The following is a 25,422-nucleotide window of genomic DNA, read 5'->3' as shown; positions in this document are numbered from 1 at the left end:
CTGGAGGGCAGTGTCATCAGCATATCCACCCATGTTGCGTCTGCCAACATGCCGAATATCTGCCGCAGCTGGGACAGCTGTTTGGGGAGGGAGAATGTGCGGTCATTGCGCTGGATTAGTTTTTACCGCCCCCCAGTGTTAACACATAGCCTGGCGCTAACCCATTAAGGACCCGAATGTTGCCAAGCTGAGCACATGCGAGGAACGAGGCGACATACAAACCGCTTCAATATCGCAGCTAATGGCCGCGCTGACATACGCTGTGAGTTACCGTCTTCTGGAAAGTCGTGGCATATGGATAATTATCCGTAAATATTGTTGTGTTATACCTTGTCAGTTCCAAGTCACACAATCACCAGCAAGGATTGTATAGGAGCAAAGGTGAGGTGTAGGTTACGAGTGTGCTCTATTACAGCTTCCAGCTGCAGTCGCAGCCCAGACAGACAATACCACCGGAAGTGTCTGCCTATAGGCCAGATGATTTCCCTCATCCATGCTGTAAGACTGCATCCTGTGGCAGCTGTGTTCTCATTCCTTCCTGCCTGTGTGAGCGAGGCTGGCATCCCACAGACAACCAACCCCTCACGACTCAATTAAAAACAGTAGTGACACGCCGCAGAGCCCCAGATTCTGCTATCCCTTTACACTTGTACGTCAACCCTGTTTGTTTATCTCCAGGGAACAAAACGGTATTATGTGTTTTGGAAATACGGCAAATCCCTTACTCCCCCCCCCCCCCCCCCATTACGACAGATGACAAACGTAGCCCGTCTCCGAGCATAGAGCTCAAAGACCGGGGGGGAATGATCAGACGCATCTCGACATTAATGTTCATAGCCCTCGCACAGGTGCCACAAACAATATCTCATCTTTTGCCACACGATGCACATTTCTTTGGCATGTTTTTCCTCAAATACAGCCAGTTCCCTTCTGACAAAAAAAAAGGGTGTCTGAACTCGATATGAATGGATCGCTTTTTGGAATGGCAAATAGTTTGCAGTTCACGCGTACATTTTGAAACATGATATGTAATCATATATATATCTATATATATATACACAGATTCACAAGTGATCCTTTGAAAACTGTTCCTTTTGTCTGCTCTCAGCCTCAGTACATTACAGTCAGCTCAAATCGTTCAGTCTGCGTGAAGGTAATCTCCGTTCTTGCACTGCAGTGTCATCACACTCTTGTTACAGTGATGCCGTAGTTACTTACCTCTCCTGTTAAGCTCTTGTGCTGCTGGCTGTCAAACCCATCCACCTCCAAAACCCAGCACCACCTCCTCCACCCACTCACGGATCGGGGCCTGGAGTCCCTGTGAAATTAGGAACAGAGCTACAAAAGATTAGACGGTTGTTTTATGAATTCTGCCAAACCAAGAGAAGAGGTAATATTTTAGAGTAACTCATTACAAACATCTCCAGGCAATTGGTTTCTGTACCAACTCCCCTCAAAACCTCATATCTTTCTTTGTCTTTCGATATTTCTTTCTGTATTTTTTTATATTTCATCTTTCCTTCATTAGTTTCCATGAACCTATTTTACCCATCTCCACTCCTCATCTTTTGTCCTGTTACCTCTGCACCTCCGCCACCACCACCACCACCACCTCTCCTCCCCCCAGTGCCCTTCAGAAACCCGGCGTTCCCATTAGCCCTTCTTGTCTCTCCCCCATCTCCTCTCCTCCGTCTTCTCCTCCTCACTCATATCCTCTCCAGATTGAGGAGCTGATAGGCAGAGCTGATAGGCAGAGCTGTGTCCAGAATAAGCAGAAGGAAGACATTCTGAAACTGATGGCAAAGTCAGCTCCAGTGTCTCTTTTTTCCCCGGTGCCTGGGGAGGGCAGGTGAACATTGTCAACGTTTGTTTACCGTCCCTCCACCTCCTTCGTAGTAAGTCGCACTCCAGAATGAAAACCACTCATCTTGGTGGGGTTGCTGGGTTTGGAGGTTAAAAAAGAGCCAACAGTGTGTTATTTGCACAGCCGGCAACAAGCAAGAAGTGTTCTGCTAAACACACTGTTGCTGTTTGTGCTTGTAGGCCGTGAAGAAAACCGGGTGTCAACAGGGGGGAGGAAGGTGTTACGGAGCTGTTGCCGCTCACTTTGTGTTTGTGCGTTAGTTAATTAACTCATTTGTGAGCAGTGATGTTGATGCAGCGCATGACGCAAGGTTTTCACACTGGGCTGGGTTCATTCTTATCTAAGGATTTACCCTGCTATTCGACACCTTCAGTCCCCCTACGACGCACAGCCTTCCTTAACCCCGTCTGTACAGTGTGAGAACACCTGGACACGGTGCGTTTCTCTCTCCCCCTCTTCATGGTATCGCGGTCTGCCATCGCTCTCCGGTTTCTTTCCCACATCGACGCGTTGTCACCGTCTGCAGACGCAGCCCCCCCGCCTAAGCCCTACTCCCACTCTCTAGATCAGGGTAAAAGGTCACCTGCTGAAGAATCCCGGTGATGACTTCTGGCCATCGTGGCTGCGAGGCCGACTTTTGAATGTGTGTGAATGAAAGGCTTTGTATTAATTAGGAATCAGGAACATTATAATTATCCTGGAGACCTGGATGGCTGAGGGATGCATAGACATCACGCTCTCCTTTTTCCAGGACAAAAACCAATCAGAGTCAACGCATGTTTAACGGAGCAGCAACCACCTGATCACAGTGGCTTGTTCCTGTGGTTAAATCAAACGCCCCCCTTTAGATGGGTGGCCCCCTTGGGACACACGGGTGGACAACAAGCAGACGATCCCCATGAATATGAATGATTTGACCGAGCCTGGATCCGGAACAAAGGGGATGTAAGCGACTGCATAGCCAATTAGAGGAGGGGATGGTGACCCCGCCTCTGGACCAATGATTGCCTTGGTATCCCCACTATTAAAAGCTCTTTTGGTTTCTTGGTGTTCTTTATAACAAGACATGACGGTAATACCTCTTGGTCTCGCCACCCACTGAGATTCAAACCTCTGTCACTGTCTAGACTATTTAATGAGCCACAGTTTTATCTGTTTGTGTGTACAAGCATGACTGTGAGGCTACATGCATGTGGCTCTTGCTTCCACCCTTCCTCAAGCCAGCAGGATATACTTAAGGGATACAAAGCTGGACAACAGTTTGTTTAATGCTGACATCTCCAGCATGCAGTCAGTGTGCTGTTATGCAGTGGCCTAGAATAGGGCTACATGATAATTCAGCTACGCTCTCGAGCTCTTACCATGTCATTCACACCAATGCTATCTCTAGCGCTGGCTTTATGAATGAATACATTCACCGTGAGAGAGATTAGCCGAGCCAGAGCACAGGCTAAGCCTCTCCACTGATCTGGAGTCGAGGCGCCGCGGTGGAGCTAATGTTAGCATAGCATTCATTTTCATGGGTATGCGGCTGGGAATACCTAGTCTGGCGCCCGGATAAGCAAAGCGCACACTAGCTGCTGTATAATGTCACCTTCCCACTACCACACTCATTGACATGAAGCCCTGTGTCTTGAGACCGTGGCTGAGAAGTCAAAGGAGTACGTCTGTGCTTTTATATGTAATGATGCAAAAGGGGGTGAAACTGAATCACAAATGTAGTGGATTCAAGTGGATTGGTCCATCAGGTGTAGACCTGGACACCGTGGAGTGGGGGTGATGGTGTGCGTGTGATGACAAGAGACATCCATGTTAAAGCAAAGGTCCCACTCTCATTCAATGTCTTTGTGTTTGCGTTGCATTGTTGAGGCGGGTCAGAGTTCTGCCAGAGAACCATGACTAACCATGAAATCAACTCGATGTAAGGGCTACATGGACTTAATACGAGGAAGTTAGCAATTTCCCATTCTATGTATTCAGGCCAAACAGTATATGAAGAAACTGAATGTAAAATCGTTTGTATGTCTAGCCCTTAATCAAAGTTCAACTTATGATGAGCTCCACTTATATTCCTAGTTTAGAAAACATGAGCAAAAGACAGGCAGCCCCATGCTTGAAATCCAACGGCCGGTCACGCAAAGGAGTGCCCACCTAATGGTATTTTCCAGAGTGCGGCCTTTCCCCAGTCCTGTACAAGCAGCGATGGAGCACTGTTCCAGAGGATCATTTGAATCACGCAGGACGATGTGGCGTGGTAGGCGACGTAACGGGATCAGCCACACAGAAGCCTGACTGTTGACATGTGTTTTGTGGGTTTTGTTTGGGAGGAGCCTGCAGCCGTTGGTGTCATTACCAGTGATGTCGCACGCCGGCCCCCTCACAGGGCGCCCTGGTTTACATTGAGCTGTGGTTGGCTGCGTGGCGCCTCATGAGAAGACGTCAGAGCGGCAACCATTACAACTACATCACGCCGTCATCAGAAGACTTGTGTACTGGGGGGGGGCTCTTCAGCCAAAGCATTTAGCAGAGCATAAACGGTTGGAAACGCGCGCATTGTGCTGTGTTGTCAGATCAATGTGTCGGGGGTCACTGCAACGATAACAACCCGGCCTGCTGTAACTGGGGCGTGAACTAAACGGCCTATTTACTAAATGAATCTACACAATGGAATTCATGTCACATGGCCCAAATACAAAATCACATGGGATATGTACGACGCGTGTGTGCTTAATCAGCTGTGATGCAGGAATATCCAACAGTCATACAGCAGCATATGGACTGATTCCACCGGCCCCTCTATGAGAAGGACATACCAAAAAGTCCCCCGTCCCCCACCCCGTCCCCTGAGTTACCACACAATGGATTTAATTATGCGTGTTAATTCACAAGTATAATTCTGCCATAATCCCTGTTGTTTTCAAACCTTTATTAATGACCCCCCGCCCCCTTCCCCCCCCCCCCCCCCTTTTTTTTTTTCTTCTGGTCCAGCTCATGAATATTCAATGAGAGGCTTGTTAATAAACATAAGGGTTAAAGGGGGCTGGGGGCGTGTTTAGAACTGGTTTAGTACCAACCTCCCTAGGCTTACCAGAGAGCGGGAGAGCTGCAGAGTGGGAGTGGGAGTGGGAGTGTGTGTGTGTGTGTGTGCGTGTGTGTGCGTGTGCGACTGTGCGTGTGTGTGTCTGTGTGTGTGTGAGTGTGTGTGTGTGTGTGTGAGACGAGGGGGAGTAGTGTGAGTAGAGTCAACCCAAGCCATTCCTCTTGCCACTGTCACAGTGAGAGGGAGCAACGGAGCGAGAGAGAGAGAGAGAGAGAGAGAGAGAGAGAGAGAGAGAGAGAGAGGGAGACAGGGGGACTAGAGTTAGCCAGGCTCTTGTAGGGAAGAGGGAGAAGAAGAAGAAGAAAAAGGAGAGGAGGAGGAGGAGGAGGAGGAGGAGGAGGTAGACCCCAAAGGCAAGAATTGCCAGCAGTAGGAGTCATCCCTCGGTGCTGTTTCTCCTCACCTCTTTGGGCTCCGGGTGGGAGTGCTGGATGGTCTGACCTGGCCCCACCATGGGATGCAGCCTCTGTGCCCTGCAGAAGCCAGACGAACACTACAAACTACTCTATGAGGTCTGTCAGGTACTGTAGACGTCTCCGCCTCTCTCGGTCTGGCGCTCAGAGAGAGCCCATTGCAATGACTCTGTTGACTGATTGTTCCATTTGAAGGAAGCTTTTCCTTTGAGTGTGCTTAAACTGGCTTATTAATGGCAAACTAAGCTGAACCTTGCTCCAAATTAATTCTCGTTATTTTTGTTTCAGTAGTTAAATTTCTGCGATTGCAAGTCTCATTGACACGGGTTACGGTTAGGGTTTCCATTTGAAAGAGTGTTCTGATTTGTTTGTTTTAAGTGGGCACCAGGAAAAAAAGAGACACTGGAGCTGACTTTGGCGTGTTTTGGGCAACAACCTTGATGCAATTGTGTACTTACTTGTGAATCAAGTAAGTGAGTAAATGAGAATACTTGGAACAAATAACATAATAATTCACATTTGACATTCCCCTTTTCTTGAAACCCAGACTGTAAAAGCACAGTCCGATATCACTTGGAGGGGAACGTAGCCTAGACGAGAGAGAGAGAGAGAGAGAGAGAGGGAGAGAGAGAGAGAGAGGGAGAGAGAGAGAGAGAGGGAGAGAGAGAGAGAGAGAGAGAGAGAGAGAGAGAGAGAGAGAGAGAGGGAGAGGGAGAGAGGGAGAGAGAGGGAGAGACTCTATACACAAAGGATTAGTGTTGTGAATAGCTCAAGGAGAGACCGCCACCTCCTCCCCATCCACTACATGCTCTTGAGTGTCCTGACCCTGTGTGGAAGGGTCAGCCAGAGGTAGAGCGCCGTGGTTAAAAAGAGACGCCAGAGAGAGAGAGAGAGAGAGGGGTGGGGGGGGGGGGAGGGTTGGTGATAGTAGTAGTGGTGGTGGTGGTGCCGGTGTGATGAAGAGGTGACGGCTCTCTCAATGTGTGCCGCTGGCTACTGTGAGCTCTTCCCGGGCCTCCTCGGACCTCCTCATTGTCAGCGGTGAAGCGCTGACTCAGGGCTGCTAGCCCCTGGTTGACTTTCCCTTGAGTTGATCATTAACACCCGCGCCCCGGCGCCGACGCCAAGCTTTATTCTCCGCATCGGACTGGTTGTTGATTTATTCTTTTACTCAAGAAATTGAAAATGTCATCCTTTTTTGTTTCATTGTTTCATTGTTGATATTCCAACATGCATGTTTTAGTTATGTTTTGAGGTGTGTTTGCAATGAATGCATATCTAATTGTGGAGGATGTGTCTGAAGCAGATTTATTTGAACTGGTAAAAAATTAGGAGAGTGCACTCAACCCTGTGGGAAAACCAAGTGTAATGAAAGACGCACAGAACTTCAAATCTGAAGGATGTTGCCATTTAAAAAAGGTTCCACTTTTTATAACTTTTTCGCCGCTCGATCAGATCGCCCCCTCATTTGAAGCAAACACAGAGCAGCTCCTTCTGTTGTAAAGATAAAATGAAAAAGTACAGAATTAAATCGTAGCTTCTCAAATGTTCATTAATTTCAACTTTCCATGGCTTGTTCGCCTGGAGAGCTTTTGAACAAAGCCTATCGCGGTGCTTCCCCCTCTGCCCTCTCAGAGCTCCTAGTCACATTTAATTGAGACGCCCGTCTCCCAGCAATGGCTGTCTGAGTGTGTGTGGACACCAGCCCAGTCCCCTCTAATGAATTAAAACAACCAGCCGACCTGGGCCACTCACAGAGCCCGGCCCTGGCAGACTGTGTTGTGTCTCCCTGAGGACGGGAGCTTCGCTGATGATCCTCTCTTCCTCCAGATTTAACTCTTTCCTTTTTGGGCTATTTTTCTTTTTTGCTAGCATCCAAGGCTCAGTCAAATGGTGTGCCCGATGTTAATGACATCGGGCACCCTCCCCCCCCCCTCTCCCCCAATCCCCCATCACCCATTATGGCAAACAACATCCCTATTTTCCATGCTGGGAGCCAGGGTGGCAAGTGGCTGATTTCCATGAGAGTAATGATGAGTCTCTCTGCCCCCCCCCCCCCCCCACACACACACACACGACCTGAAAGGAAGGGAGGACGCCCTCATCTGCAGCAGGTCTCGATTTGGATCGGGCAAACAGTTCTGCTTTGATTGCACCTCAAAGAAGGAGCCTATAAGGATCCCCCTATTGTCTGGGCAGGCTGTTATTATGGGATGAATCAAACAAATAATGGATCGTAGTGTACAACAAAAAGATAATGTTGGACACACACTCACTCTGACACTCTCTCAAAATGCCAATAGCGATGCTTTTTTAGTCGAGGACGGTTAAGTCGGGGGGGTACGTCGCAGCAACACAGCAAGCTCTTTTGTTCCGCGTCTTCCAGGGGTTAGAATGAAGCCGTCGGTCTGCCTGTCAATTACCCCGGGACTGGCAGCTCCGATCTCTCACCGGCCAGGAGACTTTGCTGCATCTCCGGCGGCGGTTTGCCAATTAGTCAAAGTGTGACAGCCGTCCCTTCGCCGGAGCCAGCCCAGGGCCCGTCCACAGCCATCTGTGTTTGTAATATGAAAATCCGGTGCCATTTGTCAACTCCCCCCGCAAGCCTTGGCTGCTTCACCTGATAGGGCAAATAACAGCATAATGCGTCCGGACGCCTGATGTTTATCGGTGCCTCGTTTGAGCCGGGCGGTGGTGGTGATGGAGTTATACTGGTTCAGCCAGGGGTTGTCCGTTCGCATGAAATATTATCTCAGAGGGTAAGGCCAAAACATTTGTGAGTTATGGCGTCATTCTTGTCATCATAGCTCTTTAATTCAATTATTATATTACTTTCGTCTTGATGCCTGAATGTGTTTTTAAAAGTCAAGGAAACTTGTCAAAGCAATGGCGTACGAAAAACCTTTGCTGTTCTATTTTCATATTCATTAGTATATCTTTTTTTTGTTGAGTATTTCATTAAATATAAAGATATTGCGTTGTTGCATTTTTGTTGAAAGCTAAATAGTCAAAGCAAATGGCTTTAAAAAAAATATATTGCGATCCCTGCAACGGTCTCCCTGTAACAATCTGCCAAGCCTGTACCAAACAATTGAATAGAGAGTGAATAATGCAATGCACATTTCTTCTTTCTGGTCTACTTCTTGGTCTTGGGGAGAGGTGCTGGCTGCCCTGCGTTTGAACTGCCAGGCTTTGGGTAATCCGCCAGTTCAGTGGGAGAGAGACTTGTGTTATTGTGATCAAGGAGCCATCAGTCTTCTGCGCTGACAGCTCCAACCAAAGGGACGCTCCACTGTTTGCTACTCATTTTACTGCGACTCTGAGCGCAGGATCAGAGCTAGGGCAGTAAATTATCAAGCTGATTTGGGCTGCTCTTTAAATGCCTATTTTTTCATACTGTCTATGTTTTGACAACATATATTTATGTGTGCATTTTGTCTTGAGATCTTTATGTCAGAGCCACGTTTGGCTCGAAGCACATGAGCAGTCAGAATGGTCGTGAACTCTTGACATTGCTTGAGTTCAGTTCGTCTCAGCGTCGCCAGATGTACGATATTTGTACATAAATGTAGCTCTTTGTACGATGAACGAAGATCAATGATGCCAAAAGTCCCTTGTTGTAGGATAATTTGATTATTTTGTGGCGCTTAATGCGAGTAGGTATAATCTACGCCATCTAATTTTACATAATTTTACCAACCCTAACCCTATTACCTGACACTATCAGTATAGCGTATTATGGATCTTACGTCTTTGTTTACGAATCTCTTCTCATGTGACGTCTCTCCAGCCAATCAGTCTTGTTGTGATGATCAATGTGACACACAAGGACATTTTCCATGTAGATGCTGCACAGGCTCCAACTCGTGTTGGTAAAGAGTACTTTACCAACACTATTGGTACCAGTACAAGTACCAATAGTACTTTAGTATAGCCTTTAGTTTATTAAACAGCTATGCTTTTGTTTTCAATGTTAACGCAACATTTCGGGACTACAGTGAGTCCCGAAAGGCTAACCCCTTCCAAGCATGAAATCGCAGCATCAGTATTTTTATACATTTTGAACAATGTGGCTAGATTTGTTGGTGGTGTCAATAAGTCGTTTTCCTCGTTTTCTGTAATTAAACCATCACGCCTATTTTTTAGTTTATTGAGGTCTTTAAGATAAACTTTTGTGTTTATCGAAGCTTCACTTGCTAAATTGTATAGCATCAAGAGAACATCTAGGGAGAGAAAAATTGGTTGTGATTATATATGGCCAGGAAAATCATTCATTCCCCAGAGACTACCGTGCGTCCAAGGAAGAATAACATTTTAGTGTTTATTTTCCTGGCATTTTCTATAAATGCAACTAGCATAAAGGAGAAGAGCAGGGCAGGAAGTTCTTTCCGGTTGGTTTGTGATCATTAAACTCAGTGGCCCAGACCTGGTGCTCTCTTTAAAGCGCCGCCCCCCCCCCCCCCCCCCCCCCCCAGCCGCAGACCGTGAGGTTCCTCTTCAAAGCCGGAGGTAAGCACCGTGCCGAGATGAGAGCTCAGCTGCTTCTGTCGCCCTGACAAGGTAGAGGACCCCTTGGAACCCTTGTCTGGCCCTTCGTATGGGGCTCCTAATCTCAGCCTAAGTACCTGCTAATGGTCGAGGCGCCTTGCTGCGGTCGGTTCAAGCGAGGCCCCTGTGCTTAATTAGGGCCCCCCCATCCCCCCTTCTCCATCCCCCAACATAAGCTGGCTCCGGCAACTGGTCTTTGCTATTGTTTGGCTGATGGATCTCTCTCTCTCTGTCTCTCTCTCACTCTCACTCTCACTCTTTCTCTCTCACTCGCTCACTCTCACTCTCTATCAAACTCTCTCCCACTGTGTCCTACTCCCAACTGCTCCTGTTTCTCTGTCCTTTAACCTATGCACTACACACACATACAGTACATATTCACACAGAGGCCACTGCTTTTCCTTCCTTCTAAAGCGACTCAACCCTCTGGTTCTGCTGAGAAGATAAACAAATCCGCAAACGTGTCTGTGTGGAGAGAGCCGCAGACGGGAGGCGTCCGTGAAGACGCTGTGGCGCCTGGGATGTAAGACTCACTGGGCGGCGCCAGATGGTCTCGTCTGATGACAGTGAAAAAGGAAAAATGACATCGGGCAGCAACCCTCACCTAGCCGTCCCACCCCCCGGCGCTCCAGTCAGGGACCCTGTCAGCCTCAGCGCAGGGCGCCCAGAGCAGAGGGGGGGCCGTCGGGGAGGGGATCAGGCCATGCCACCCCTGCCCCCCGCACCGTAACGAGGCTCCACAGAGAACGCACACAAAGCAGAGTTTGTGTGCGTGTTACTGGGTTTGTGTGTTACTGTGTACCTTTATGTGTTGGTCTTTGCGGATATGTGTTTGTTTCTTTGTGTATCTCTGTGGGTCTAGCTGCGATCATGTGTGTGTGTGTGTGTGTGTGTGTGTGTGTGTGTGTGTGTGTGTGTGTGTGTGTGTGTGTGTGTGTGTGTGTGTGTGTGTGTGTGTGTGTGTGTGTGTGTGTGTGTGTGTGTGTGTTTGTTTCAGTAGTGTATGTGTGTGTTAATAACAAGTAGCCTGTGTGCCCTCACATCTGCCTAAAGAGTGGAGCAGGTGGTCGCCAGCCGCGGGGGGGGTCTGGGGGGGGGGGGGGGGGGGGGGGGGGGGGGTCGGACCCTCGCCGCGCATGCCGTCACTCCAGCGACCGATCTGGGAAGACAGGAGAGCAACGGAAAGAAAAGACAGAGGCAGAGATCAGAGACGGAGCAGACATGCCATCATGACAACTGAAAAAGCCCAAACAACGATTTGCCAGACGGGATTTGTGTGTGTGTGTGTGTGTGTGTGTGTGTGTGTGTGTGTGTGTGTGTGTGTGTGTGTGTGTGTGTGTGTGTGTGTGTGTGTGTGTGTGTGTGCGTTAGTGTGTTTCTCAGACAAAGCAGCTGAACGGTCATTTACATGGTGAGGGAAAGAAGGAAGTGAACCAGTTCTCTATAAATGCCCTCGTCAAGGTAGCCCGGCATCAGCTGCTGCCGGCTCCAGCGTTTACAGCTCTCCATCTGTCATCGTAACTGATTAAGTCCTCTGGGGCTTTTATTGGAAAAACAGAGCTCTTGGTTTACTCTGGAAGGACAGGCCGTGGATACACTAGCCCCAATACATAGTTCACATCGAGGAGTTATTAACCTCGAAGTTAGCTTGTGTTGTGTTGTAGTAGAAAGGACTCCTCTTGATCTCCTTTCTTGAGCAAACTTGGGGATGGCATTTACTTCTCTGTGACATGAAACCAAAGACACTATTTTGTTGACTTTGTAGTGTTCCCCTAACTTTTTAGTCAGTCATCTTTCCTGGACTGTATTGTGGATGAAAACAGCTAAAATGCGGCACATTTTTTTGTCCTTTGTATGGGTGATCATGAATTGGTCATGCTGTTCATGAGCCAATTAGTCATGAGACAGCTGCAGACGGCTGCAGAGAGAGAAATCAGACCGGCGTGGCGGACATTGTTCATGAGTAAACCATCACGGTTCGTATTATAAGCGAACATGGACCATTTCAATATTACAAAGTGTGTGTGTGTGTGTGTGTGTGTGTGTGTGTGTGTGTGTGTGTGTGTGTGTGTGTGTGTGTGTGTGTGTGTGTGTGTGTGTGTGTGTGTGTGTGTGTGTGTGTGTGTGTGCACTTGTGCACTTGTGCACATGCGTCTGTGTTCACAGGTGCACCCAGCTCAATGAATAAATGAGCTGTAACGTGCCCTGAACAGGTTATTAAGGTTCACCGCGGTGACGCAGGAGATTACGGGTCATTATTTGTCATTATCAGCCCATTGACCCCTCCCCCTCTGCTACATAATGACCCAGACACCCCACTCCCTATTCACAGCCTGGGATAAGGTGTCAATAATGACCACCAGATCACACCCCGGCCACATGGGACCCACAGCGCTGGTTCCACCATGGGAGTGCCTAATTGCCTCTCCCTCCCCTGTTTCCCTGTCATACTGGAAATCACCTGCCTTTTCACTTTCATACTAAACATCGCCTGGCTGCAAACTGTCAAAATGAATATCGCCTGTCTTTTCACTGTCATAATGAATATCACCTGTCTTTTCACTGTCATAATGAATATTACCTGCCTTTTCACTGTCATAATGAATATCGCCTGTCTTTTCACTATCATAATGGATATTACCTGTCTTTTCACTGTCATACTGAATATCGCCTGTCTTTTCACTATCATAATGGATATTACCTGTCTTTTCACTGTCACACTGAATATTGCCTGCCTTTTCCCGGTCATACTGGATACCGCTTGTCTTTTCACTGTCATACTGAATGTGTGACAGTGTATGTCTTTTCCCTGTCATTCTGAATATCGCCTGTCTTTCCACGGTCATATAGGATATCGCATGCCATTTCACTGTCCTACCTTTTGGAGGATGTTGCGTGGTTGTGTTTGGTTAGTTGTGTTTGGTTAGTTGCATCTGACGTGATTTTTCCATGGTGTGTGTGTGTGTGTGTGTGTGTGTGTGTGTGTGTGTGTGTGTGTGTGTGTGTGTGTGTGTGTGTGTGTGTGTGTACGTCTGCGGTGACTGCTGTCTTTGTGTGAACTGGGCTTCCCACACTGTGGCAAAGAGACCCAGTCAGGTTGAAGAACACAGTGTCTCGTCAGTGGTTTGGCTTGGTGCTCGAGTATGTGTGTGTATTTGTGAGCAATCGGTTCCCAATCCAAAAAAAACATAATTTAAGAATTGCACAACGTGAACTCCTCATGCATTAGTCACTTTGCCTAAAAGCTACAAAGACTACATTTACATACAATTTTAAATGTGCGCTTCAATTTCAAATTGGAGTCACAGGGCTTATTCGGTTACATGTCGGGAGACTTTGGTCAATGACATATGGGTGTTGTACGCCTACAGTACAGGGCTGGAAAGATATTATATGTCATCAAAAGAACTCTGTTGAGGTGCTGGAACACAAGTCTTGTGGTTTATGAGTGAGCGTCACGCAGAGGGTGATTTAGGATGCTTATGTGGTCCTCAGGAGAGCGTGACTAAATGGCATAAGGTGAAGGTAAACAATGTTGTGTCTCCTACAGCCAGCGGAGGTTTGGAAGCTGTTTGTTCTGTAATCCCCGCTAAGCCTACACACTGCGGTTGGAAAAAAATATATGTGCAGCTGTTCCCCAAGACACTACCTCACTATTGGGTTTCCTGTCAGCTGGAGGGAAAATCACAGAGAAATACACGCATAACACACACACACAGACGAAACACGTATACACTAAGCGGCACTTTCTCCAATTTTGAATTAATTTTGAAAGTTTTTAATGAAAATGTGAACTAAAGGATTAACTGTGTGGTTTTAAGCCGAGTGACCCACATACAAACTGCCACTCAGAAAGGCTGACTAACAAGGGAGACCTTCAAGCTTTCAATCTCGTCAGTGAGCCCTTTCTGAAATATAGACTTTGAAGAATTTGTGTATCGGTCCAGAAAGTGTGTAGCTTTGTCTTTCAAGTTAACAACTGAATACCGGCTCTTCAGAGAGGAGTTTCCCAGGGTCTTTCTGCCCGCTATTGAAAGGTACAAAATGCTTTCTTCCGCACGGCTCACCTCACTGAATTTGGCCCCCCTAAGAAAACTAACGAAACAGTGGCCCTTTAATGATGTTCTTTTCTTTATTAGCGGATTATCTAGCAATGAATAGCCATATCGAGAGACCCTGATGTTACATTATGCGGTGTGCAAGTTGACTTAATAGACTGTTCTTGCTTTCCAGCCCAATGCTGTCCAAGTACTGTAAAGTATTCATGCCGTTTGTTGAAGGGATTTGTTCTGTTTTTGAATACAAGAGCACAGTTGAGCAGGCAAAGCCCAGCAAGGCTGGCAACACATGATTCAGGATTCAACACAATTGCCCATGCCACAAGACAGAGAGGATTTAGTCTTGGTTGAGGTGCAAACAGCAACCTGTCACTTCAGACGGTACAAACTACAACCAATGGACCAAAACACGAGGCGTTTGAGTGGATAATGACGTGCGGGGGGGAGGGGGAAGATATCCCAGATGCTAGTGCTAGATGAAGAGGCCCATGCGGGCGTTGAAAGTCTCAATCTGGCCTGATTTACATTAGTGGGATAAGGGCAGGTCAGCGACGGAGACATTACTGTCACTCAGACATTACCCAGAGGGAAAGAGACTGACGTACCCATGGCATGAATGTAGCCAGGAACAGCTGAACTCCTGCAACGCTCCCTATCGCTCGCAGCTAAGCCGTACACAGGAAATAAAACAGCCCACCGTTTCACAGCTCCAGACATCAAATGTGATATTTGATAATGAAATAACACAGCCCCCGGATAACGAAGTCACAGCTGTGTAAACCCCCCCCCCCGCCCCCCCCCCTCTCGGTTTCTGCCAGACACTCCAGACATGTGATACAGAGCTCATTAATATTCCTTTAAGTAGGACCCTGTCGGCCTCTCGCCATTAAAAATGGATTTAGCAAGGATTCCCCTCCCCGAGGGACGAGGCAAAGGTTGGCAGAGTAATTCCTGGGTGTCAATCATAGTCTCAAAAGGACTGGCGTGTGGATGTGTTAACACGGCCGCTTGTCTCGCCTGTTCGTACGTTCAGAACTTCAAACAGCTGGCAGTTCCCCCTCTGTGGAATACAGGGCTGATTCCAGACCCGATGGAGTCATCAACTACCCCCCCCCCCCCCCCCCCCCCCCCCCCATCCTGCCGGCATGGGTCCTGTTGTTGTAACGCATAGCGCTGCATGCTATTGTTAACATGTATCTGGAAAAGGGGGGAAAATAAAATGACTGTTGGTTCTGATGTGCTCCGGGCTTCAGGCTTGTAGGAGGGGAAGGGGGGGAGTTGGTGGTTTCGGAACCAGCGGGGTGCATTGTGTCGGGTGAAGGTTGTGTGTCTTTTCCCAGTGTGCTGGGTCGAGTCAGAGGTGCTGGAGCTCTTGTGAATAGAGGCTGTGGGGGGAACCCCGCTAACCGTCCCCATACCCCCGCCGTACCCCCCAACCCCCCTCCCCCCTGGCCGGAGGGACACTTCCCCTATTGAAGGCACAGAGGCAGAGTGCTTAAGGCTTTCCAAGAAAAGGGGAGGAGGCTTTGTCTTTGGGGTTGCGGCCTCCGAGTGGCCCTCTGGATTCCTGGCAGCTAGGTATCATGTGAGCGAGCCAGCGAGGAGAAGGGACAGGAGAAGGAAACACAAAGGCACTTGTGTTCCCAGCAGCTGATGTGTGACATCACAGCGTTCGGTTAATGGCGACCGGGCCAAGCAACTTTTTTCCGCAGGCTTACTGTTACTATTTGAAGGCTTATTTTGTAATAATGTTCAAAAAAAGATGATTTGGTTGGACACCTGAGGGGTCGTTCTGCTATTTGAGTTTTTTTCTTTTTTTACTCCACGCTTCATCATTTGAAAAAACGATATTGCATAATTTGTTCAAAGAAAGTCTTTGCATTTCCCTCATGCGACTTAAACCAATTTTTCTAACCGGTCAGTTTAATAATTCACTTCTTGGTTCCCTTTGGTACAGACTGCTTCGGTAAAAGCTTAAAAAATGGCCTCCCTTTTGAGTGTTCAATTATTCAAAGCAGATTGCAAGGGGAGAAGCTATTAAGTTTTGTTGTAGGGGACGTAGAAGTGAAGGCCGTTTCAGATTATCCAATTATCCGTGAGGGTCAGGCCTGGTTTTTAATCCTCTCCACACATAACCTCTCCAGACTTCAAATTAAAGTCATCTCCTGGTCCTTCGTCCCTCCCTTTTGCAGATGTGAACAGAGACTCTCACACATCATACCACACACATTAAAAAGCATTGTGTGTGCATGACAAGGTCTGTTGACACTCCTTTGAGATAATGTGGAGTCCTCCTTTTCCTCCTTTTCTTTCCCCCCACCTGAGTGGAGTAGTTAATACGAGCATATCACAAAGTTCCCGAGGTGGTTAGATATCGCGGTTGGTTCCCGTAAGCCGAGTTACAAGCCCCGCAAGGTACTTCACCGCTACAATGTGAATCTGAATGAATACAACCACTGCCAGAGGCACAGAGATCAAGCCGTCGGCGGCAAATCAGAGGGCGGTAATCCTGAGACATCCTGAGTCTAGCGTGTTCGCGCCAATTCGAGGGGGTGCGGAGAAAGGATAGGAAAGAGTATTGACGAGCACTAATAGACCTACAGAGTGGATATGGGGCTTATAAGTAGTATCAAATCTCTCATGCAGGTATCCTATACATGGCAACCCATGAAGGGAAACCCCTGGTGAGCCAGACAGTACTTGTAGCTTCTCAGGTTGCCATGTTGCTCACACAGGGTTGAGGCCACGGTGTACCTATTATTAGCCTCTCAGTGTAACGCTTCACATCCAAGTGTACTGGCTTAGCGTTTGATTTCCTAACATTTTCTGTAAAGTTATTAAGCAGATGCTTTTATCCTAAGTGGCATCAGATCCAGGACTAAGTGAAGAATATTGCTCTGGGATGCCTTTAGGTGTCAGACATTGGGGGTTGAACGCAGTATCTTTTGGCTGGTTGTCCAACACCGTAGCACCCATACACTCTTCCACCCCTTTTCTGAAAGTTTAGGGGCTTTCCACCAGGAGTCAACATTAAAAAGGCCTTATTTTCTACATCTCATTGGCTCTGACTTCTGTGTTACCCGAGATCAAAGTACTTTCGTCGTGTGCCCTCCTTTGACGTCGGTTCACGGTGGACTAAAGTGATCACACCAAACTTAATTAGGGCTCTTATTCCGTGACATGCTGGTTCTTTTTTTTGGTTAAATTAATCTGCCCATGTTAACCCGTGTGCCGGCTCCAGTCTCCGGTGGGAGGTCAGATGTTCCCTGTGATGAGGAACGACTTGGCTAAATGAGTTGACTCAATGAGCGGTGCGCCCCGCGCCCTCTGCTAATGACCTCGTTTAATTAAAGACTCCCTCTGATTAAACGCCTGTTCCACTTGCTCCGACGGCGACCCGATGAAAAATACCAACGGCTGGCACGATTAACTTTTCAAAAGGAACGTTGCGTCTGCATTGTAAATTGTTAAAAACGCTTAACGGTTTAATCTCAGGAGATTGCAATAATTGGCTGTTTAGAAGCAAAGTGCTGAGAAATGTAAAGCTTGTTACGCATAAAGTCAAAGCAGAAATGCCATGTTTTACACCCAGAAAATGTGGAGTGTGTATGTGTGATTTGGTGTGTGTGTGTGTGTGTGTGTGTGTGTGTGTGTGTGTGTGTGTGTGTGTGTTTTAGTGTGTGTGAACACCATGCAACCAGCCAAAGCCCTTTTCTCCTCTCCACCAAACTATCAAACGGCGCCTTGTCTCACCACACACTCCTTCTTCTGCACCGTTCATCGAATGTCTAAATTGTATTGTCTGTCTCTCTGCCCTCTCCAGCTGAACGGGAAGGACCTGTCCAAGGCCACCCACGACCAGGCGGTGGAGGCCTTCCGCACGGCCAAGGAGCCCATCATGGTGCAGGTCCTGCGCCGTGCGCCCCGGCCAAAGCAGGCCGGCGGGGGGGCCGACGCCCAGCTGACGGACATCAGCACCCAGACGGACATCACCTTCCAGGAGATCATGGCTCTCTCCAAGATGCCCGTCTCCAGTCCGACCCTGCCCTCGCTGGAGCCGTACCTGCTGCCAGAGGAGTGAGTGGCAGCTGGATATTAGGGCAGTTCAAGTCGCTTTGTATACAAGCTGATAAATGACTAGAAACAAACACAACCAACAGCTTGTGGTTGTAGTGATCAATAATTATAGAAGGAAATATTTCAATTGCCCTGCTTTGTATTCCAGTGAAATGAGATTGATCAAAAGAAATAGGCAAGGGTAACTGGCCCCATCTTATTCCTCAAGCACCATTTTCACAATCTTAATTCACAACATGGTTTACAAAACATGTTTCCCTCAATGTAGATAAGAAGCACCCTTGAACCACTGGAATTTCTTCATTAGTTGAACTGTGTACCACAGCGTTCTGCCAGCACTCATAAAAACTTTACACGATAAAAAAAAAAGCCATGATCAAACGACACAGACAGATGGTTTCTATGGCTGCCGCAATGCAGTTACTGTCTTTTGGGTTCAGTCGAACAATATTGGTTGATTTGAAATGATCTGCTTTAAGTCAGGGGCAGCAGTAGCTCAGGAGGTAGAGCGGGTTGGCTGGTAACCTGAAGGTTGTTGGTTCAATCCCCGGCTCCTCCTAGCTGAGTGTTGAGGTGTCCTTGAGAGAGGCACCTAACTCAACTGCTCCCGACGAGCTGGCTGTCGCCTTGCATGGTTGACTCCGCCGTCGGTGTGTGAATGTGAGGCAATATTGTAAAGCGCTTTGGGTGGCCACTGGTTAGAAAAGCGCTATATAAATGCAGTCCATTTACATTTACATTTAAGTCGACCAATTTAAACCATAATTTGCCTCATCATGAACACAGAGGAACGTGACGCTCAATCTGCATTAATGTAGTCATTCCAGACCGTCCATGGTTCAGCGAACGGGTTCCACCTGGAGAAGATGGGGTCCCCTTGGGACACTGTCATTCAAACATTTAAAAGCATCTGGTCATTTGGATTTGCATTCCGACTGGAAACTACTTACTCTATTATTTCTACCACGTCCTACTGCCCCAAGAGCCCGCCAGAGAAGTGTGAGAGCGGAATAGGTTCCTACTCCTCAATCGTCAATTAACATTTATTTCATAGATTTTTCGGAGTCAAATTAATACACAAAATGTTAATTTTCCAATTACCTAGCCTGCATCTTCAATGAGCTCTTATGACACTGCTCGTTTTCATTTCATTTTCAATTAAGAGGTAAAACTGATTCCAGATTGACAATAATGGACTTTCTAAATGTCCTTGTCTGTTCTGCAAAGATTTGCTGTACCACTCATAACACAGCACTTATTAATTCAATACTTGCATACTATTATAGTAAATATTCATTGTATATCCTGTATCTTACCCGTTTCTCTGTCCTTTTCCTAGGCATCCTACTGGACGTGCATATTTTGACCCCAATGACTTCCTCGAGGGCATGCACCAGGAAATAGAACGAGAAGAGTTGGAATACGAGGTAAATTGATTTCCATTCTTTCCCTCACCCTTTCTATCTCTCCCTCTCCCTCACTGTCTCTTCACGGGACACCATATGTCTTCCTAATAAGAGCAGCCATTACAAGATAACAAAGCTGCCATGGCCTATCCTGGAGCTAGCCGCGCCGCTATGTCCCAAGCCCAACAGCCTTTCTGGTCACTGCTGAGGTCTGTCCTCTTGATAAATCACAATTATTAATGACTCTGAACCCCCGAGCCTCTGCCCCTACCTCCCTACTGTAACCATACGACCGAGCAGGAGATGTAGGCCCGACAGGAACCAAGAGGAATCGCTTATTCCAGCAGATGTGCAACGGTGACATCGTTACTCATTATTAGTGACATCGTCTACCAGAGGTGGGGGAGGGGCTCTCATCCCGTTAGCGGCTGAGATGAGTTCCCTCGCTGGATAATTTAGCTGCTGGTTGGGGCATCGGTGATGGATCTCATGACGCACGTTAACCCCAAGCAGACGAGGTGGAGGATTGCATCCTAGAGATGGCAACCACGTTGGGCGCCAATCTCTTCCTCAGCTGACCTCTGATAACCCCCCCTCTCCCCCCACCACTGCTTATCAATATGCGTCCGGGAGTCATTGTTGCTTTAAGGAGATAAGTGGAGTTAGATGAGCCAAGGGCAGATGCTCTGTAGAAGGGGACTCCTTCGCTGGCCTTTGGCCCTCACCCACTGCTCTTGTTTGGAGACACTCCATCTCTGGGACACTGATCAATGAGGAGGCCGGCCATGGTTGCAGAGACCCAGCAGATGTTTGCTTGTTTATCTCCCCTTTAGAAAGCTTTATCAGTTCCAATGTGTCCTTAATAACTTCCCTATTCCCTCAACAAGCAGCCACTTTGTTTTAAGGGGGGTATTTCCTCGTTAAATGTTGTTCCACCCAGATCGGTGACCCTCTGTACCTGACCGTAGCTGGGTTGATTAGCATAATACCATTATGCAACATTTAAATAGCTTGCACGGCAGTGCACAGAGTCTCACACTGGTCTCAAAAGCAGCCTGCAGATATGTATGGCCAACTTGGAATGCCCCAAAGATGCACTGTGGGTCAATTTCAAACAAATAAACATCATTACCAACTCTTTTCGACACAATTCTTCTAAACCTTTTTGGAATCTAAACAAATTGAATTATTGTGATGAGTTACTTCATTTTACGTGTCCTCACCTCCCCTTTGGAAACTTTCAGCGGTGTGGGATATTGTCAGCCTATTTAGCCCTCTCCAAGCCCCCTCTGTTGACCCCTGAACACCCAGCTGCGTTGTGTCTACGTCTGTGGGCCCCAGATTACAGGTGTGTTGACAGGAGACAAATGGGCCCGGGCTTCTGTCTGTGGTACCGGTGCTTTCTCGCTGGCGCCGTCACCCTGGGCTCCTACTGAGAGACATGGCGGCTAACAGCACGCCGTACGGCTGATAGACTCATTACGATGACGGATGGCGCCCCGCTGCGCTCTGATCCCATCTCTCTGCATGGAGCTTCTCCACAGCGCCCGACGTAGATGTCCACCCGCGCGCATTTTGGAGAAGACTGAAATACGTGGCTGTGTGTGTGGTGGTGTTACCTGGGTTTGTGCTGTGCGGTGTTGTTGTTTTGTTGAGTTTTTGCTTGGTTGTTTGTGTTTCAGGAGGTGGATTTATACAGAGCCAACACTCAGGACAAGCTGGGGCTGACGATCTGCTACAGGACAGATGACGAAGATGAGACCGGGATCTACGTCAGCGAGGTAACAGTTTGTCTCAGGAACTCAAGACTGACTAGATGGATGGATAGATAACAACTTTATTAATCCCCCGGAGGTGGAATTCCTTTGTTACCACAGGCCAGCAGAAGCTGAAAACACAGGATAAGATACTATACAATAAAAATACAAAGTGCAAATGAAAACAAATAAATATGCTAAAGTATATTCTGGAATTCCCTCCCTCTCTTAATGTATTGTCTATTGTTGTAGTGTTGTTATTTGCATTTTGTTTGAGTGTCTGTACTGTCTGTATGTATTCCTTTTTTCTAAAGCGTCTTTGAGTACTAAGAAAAGCGCTGTAAACAAAAAACAAGATTTATTATTATTAGTGTTAAGGACAAACAGAACAAACAGGGCAAACAAAAGTAACAGCATAAACATTAAAAATTATGCTGTGTATAAATGCACATTTAAACAAAGAGACTAGCAGTGACAATCGTATCGTAGTATGTAGAGGCAACTCTAAGCTACAAAGTCATCAGTCCATAATCTCGGATCCAAAAGTCAGACAGAACCAGCCAGATCGGAGCTCGTCTGTCAGGTTGATGTTAATGTAGAGTCTGATTTATGAGACTGTTCAGTTGGTAACCCTCTGGTTTCCTGCATCTCTCTGTTCACCACAGATTGACCCCAACAGCATTGCTGCAAAGGATGGCAGAATGAGAGAAGGAGATAGAATCATCCAGGTAAGGTCCCACCAGCAGCTGAATACAGTCAAGCTTCAACTCTGAGGAGGGGGAATTGTTGGAAGTGTTGTGGGGCTAAGCTGCAAAGAGGTTTGAATCTCATCGCTCTGTGTGTGTGTGTGCGTCCAGATCAACGGTGTGGAGATCCAGAACCGGGATGAGGCCGTGGGTATGCTGACCAGCGAAGAGAACCAGAACATCTGTCTGCTCGTAGCAAGACCCGAAATCCAGGTAGTTATAAGGAAGTTACTCTGACGAGTTCACCTCAAACCACCTACCAGTTGGTACAGTCCAACGGGGAGGCGTGTAGCTTGATCTATCCAGCATACATCTGGGACAACATGGGATGTCTCTACGGGGTAGATATTTAGAAATGGCTCGTGAGAGCGAATCAATTTCAGACCTTGAACAAAGAAAAGTCACAATTCGTAGGGGTCTCAAGAAGTGTAGTGGATGATAAGCTTGTAACACATACGCGGGTTCCCCAAACTGTGTGTCAGCTGGATGAAGGCTGGATGGACGACGTCCGAAACGACTTCCTGGACGAGTTCCATATGGACATGTTGGAGCAGCAGCACCACCACGCCATGCAGTACACGGCCAGCATGCTGCAGCAGGTACGCAGAACGCACCGGAACCCACCCATCAGCCCCCCGAAAGGCCGGCCTGTGTCAATTATCGTAGTGGACTTCCTTGTAATAATGTGTTGATATCCCAATAGGGAACCAAAGGAAAAGGATGATGTTATCCTATTCCCTCTTAGGACTAGGTCATGCATAACATTGTTTATCTCAATTGACCTATCATGTTTAGCAGTTCTTATTTTGGTTGAAAGAGGCAACCTTCTCCTTGATTCATCAGCTTCTCAGCCACAGCTGCTTTATCATCACTACCAGACTATCAGTATGTGTTAAGTGTAAGGTGCAGTTATTGTGAATACCCACCGTGGTGAACTGTGTTCCTGATCCGATGTCCTCGCTCCCCCGCCGTTCCAGAAGAAGCACGAGGAGGACGGCGGCACCACGGACACGGCCACGCTGCTGTCCAACCACCACGAGAAGGACAGCGGCGTGGGCCGCACGGACGAGAGCACCCGCAACGACGAGAGCTCGGAGCAGGAGAACCTGGGCGACGACCACACCACGGCCTCCAACACGCTGGCCAGCTGCCGCCAGCTCACCTACAGCCAGGACACCCTGGGCAGCGCCGACCTGCCCTTCAGCGGCGAGTCCTTCATCTCCGGCGACTACACCGACGCCGACTTCCTGGGGATCCCCGCCGATGAGTGCGAGCGCTTCCGGGAGCTCCTGGAGCTCAAGTGCCAGGCCAGCGGCTCCTCGGGGGCCCTGTACTGCCCGGGGAGCCCCGGGGCCGGCGGGCCGGGCCCGGAGCCCGAGTGCATGGACAAGGAGCTGGAGCTGCTGAACGAGGAGCTGCGCAGCATCGAGCTGGAGTGCCTGAACATTGTGCGCGCCCACAAGATGCAGCAGCTGCGGGAGCAGTACCGCGACTCCTGGATGCTGCACAACGGCGGCTTCCACAACGACAACACCAGCATCGACGCGCACCGCCACGAGCTCTCCGACATCACGGAGCTGCCCGAGAAGTCGGACAAGGACAGCAGCAGCGCCTACAACACCGGGGAGAGCTGCCGCAGCACGCCGCTCACCCTGGAGCTGTCCCCGGACAACTCCCTGCGGCGGCTCGGCGCCGAGGACCAGGCCAGGGCGTCGGGCTCCGGCGGCAGGGTCCTCAAGCCCCATCTGTCCCTGGTGCAGGAGGCCGGTGGCACCGGCGGGGGCAGCAGGGCCTCGGCCGAGGACCCGGAGGAAGACCCCGAGGCGGAGGCCAAGGAGAGGAAACCGGGCGAGAGCAGCAAGGCCGGGCGGGGCTCTCTGCCGCCCAACCCCCGCTCGCCCTACAAGCACGCCCACATCCCCGCCCACGCGCAGCACTACCAGAGCTACATGCAGCTGATCCAGCAGAAGTCGGCGGTGGAGTACGCCCAGAGCCAGATGAGCCTGGTGAGCATGTGCCCCATCGCGGCCGGCGACGCCGACGAGCCGGGGGCCAAGATGGAGTGGAAGGTGAAGATCCGGAGCGACGGCACCCGCTACATCACCAAGCGGCCGGTGCGCGACAAGCTGCTGCGGGAGCGGGCGCTCCGCATCCGTGAGGAGCGCAGCGGCGGCATGACCACGGACGACGACGCGGCCAGCGAGCTGAAGATGGGCCGCTACTGGAGCAAGGAGGAGCGCAAGCAGCACGCGGTGCGCTCCAAGGAGCAGCGGCAGCGGCGCGAGTTCATGAAGCAGAGCCGCGCCGACTGCCTGAAGGAGCAGCAGTCGGCGGCGGAGGACGGCAAGGAGCCCAACATCATCGAGCTGAGCCACAAGAAGATGAGCAAGAAGAGGAACAAGAAGATCTTCGACAACTGGATGACCATCCAAGAACTGCTGACCCACGGGAGCAAGTCTCCGGAGGGCACCCGGGTGTACAACTCGATCCTGTCGGTGACCACCGTCTGAGCTCCCCAGGCCCGCCAGGCTGGTTTGGGTATTGGGTCGGGGGTAGGGTGGGGGTTGTATTATATGCTGACGGAAATGTAATGTACTGTAGATAGGACACTCGCTGGGGGGGAGAGTGGGGGTTCCCACCTCTATTCGTCGTGGGCTTTGTAAAAACGAACCGAGGAGAGCCTTTCTTCTTGAAGGAACTGAGGAGCTGCTACAATGGTCTTGGGGCGTTTCGCTGAGGTGTTCCGTTGTTGGGGTGTTGGACGCGGCGTCACTGACATGGATGTAAGGCCGCCTTTGCAGAATATCTAAAAAATGCTTACAATAATCTTTTCTACCTTTGCACTTGCTCTTTTGAATATTATTGGATCAAAATGCAATATTCAAGTTTTGAAAGGAAGTGACGCGGACCGTGTGCCGTTTAAAATATATATATGTAAAGCCAACATTTACACGTTTTTATTTTATTTTTGGCTTGGCAGTTATCCTTCAACAGTATTTTACTGAGGTGCATAATGTAATGTTTTGAGAAATACAATGCTATTTTCTTGCAAGGTCTAACAATTAATTATTTCAATAGGAATTTGTAAATAAAAAAGTGCAAAAATACAAAAGTCGGGTTTTTGACTGTTATAGAACACCATGGCCAATGGCGCTGTTATTTTGTAAATGTTTGACAACCAGTTGTATTCCATCTGTTACATATACTTTCAACAACAAATATCTGCCATTATAGTTGTGTCCTTGTAGGTCGGGGAGCACATTCCTCCTGTCTTGTCTTAAACATGAGTTATCTCTGTTTATCTTTTATTGTTAATGCACATCGTAGTCACTTCTTGATTTCGTAGGGGCTACACATATATTGGGCGAAAAAAACAGCTTAACGAATCCTTTAGTTAGCCAACCTTTTTTGCTGTCCTGTAAAATGAGAGAAATAATAAATTATTGTTTTATA

General features: G+C 48.5%; 1 protein-coding gene across 3 annotated transcripts in view; it reads left to right on the top strand.

The window, feature by feature from the left end:
• Positions 1 to 25,422, top strand: part of pdzrn3b (PDZ domain containing RING finger 3b) — a 75,447-nt gene extending 50,025 nt beyond the window's left edge. Inside the window, exons 1-8 of one of the 3 annotated variants that reach the window (XM_060068888.1) lie at positions 4,935 to 5,485; positions 17,807 to 18,060; positions 19,400 to 19,487; positions 21,149 to 21,247; positions 21,889 to 21,951; positions 22,081 to 22,182; positions 22,452 to 22,568; positions 22,947 to 25,422. In XM_060068888.1, coding sequence (XP_059924871.1) covers positions 5,417 to 5,485; positions 17,807 to 18,060; positions 19,400 to 19,487; positions 21,149 to 21,247; positions 21,889 to 21,951; positions 22,081 to 22,182; positions 22,452 to 22,568; positions 22,947 to 24,479 — 2,325 coding nt within the window. In that variant the 5' untranslated portion in view covers positions 4,935 to 5,416 and the 3' untranslated portion in view covers positions 24,480 to 25,422. Of the gene's footprint in view, positions 1 to 4,934; positions 5,486 to 17,806; positions 18,061 to 19,399; positions 19,488 to 21,148; positions 21,248 to 21,888; positions 21,952 to 22,080; positions 22,183 to 22,451; positions 22,569 to 22,946 lie in introns of those variants that run through there. The other 2 variants (XM_060068889.1, XM_060068887.1) reach the window with 2 other exon arrangements.

Source organism: Gadus macrocephalus, chromosome 13 (assembly GCF_031168955.1).
Source record: "Gadus macrocephalus chromosome 13, ASM3116895v1".
Lineage (NCBI taxonomy): Eukaryota > Metazoa > Chordata > Actinopteri > Gadiformes > Gadidae > Gadus > Gadus macrocephalus.
Note: the sequence above shows the minus strand (reverse complement) of the source record. Positions and strands in the feature narration are given on the sequence as shown.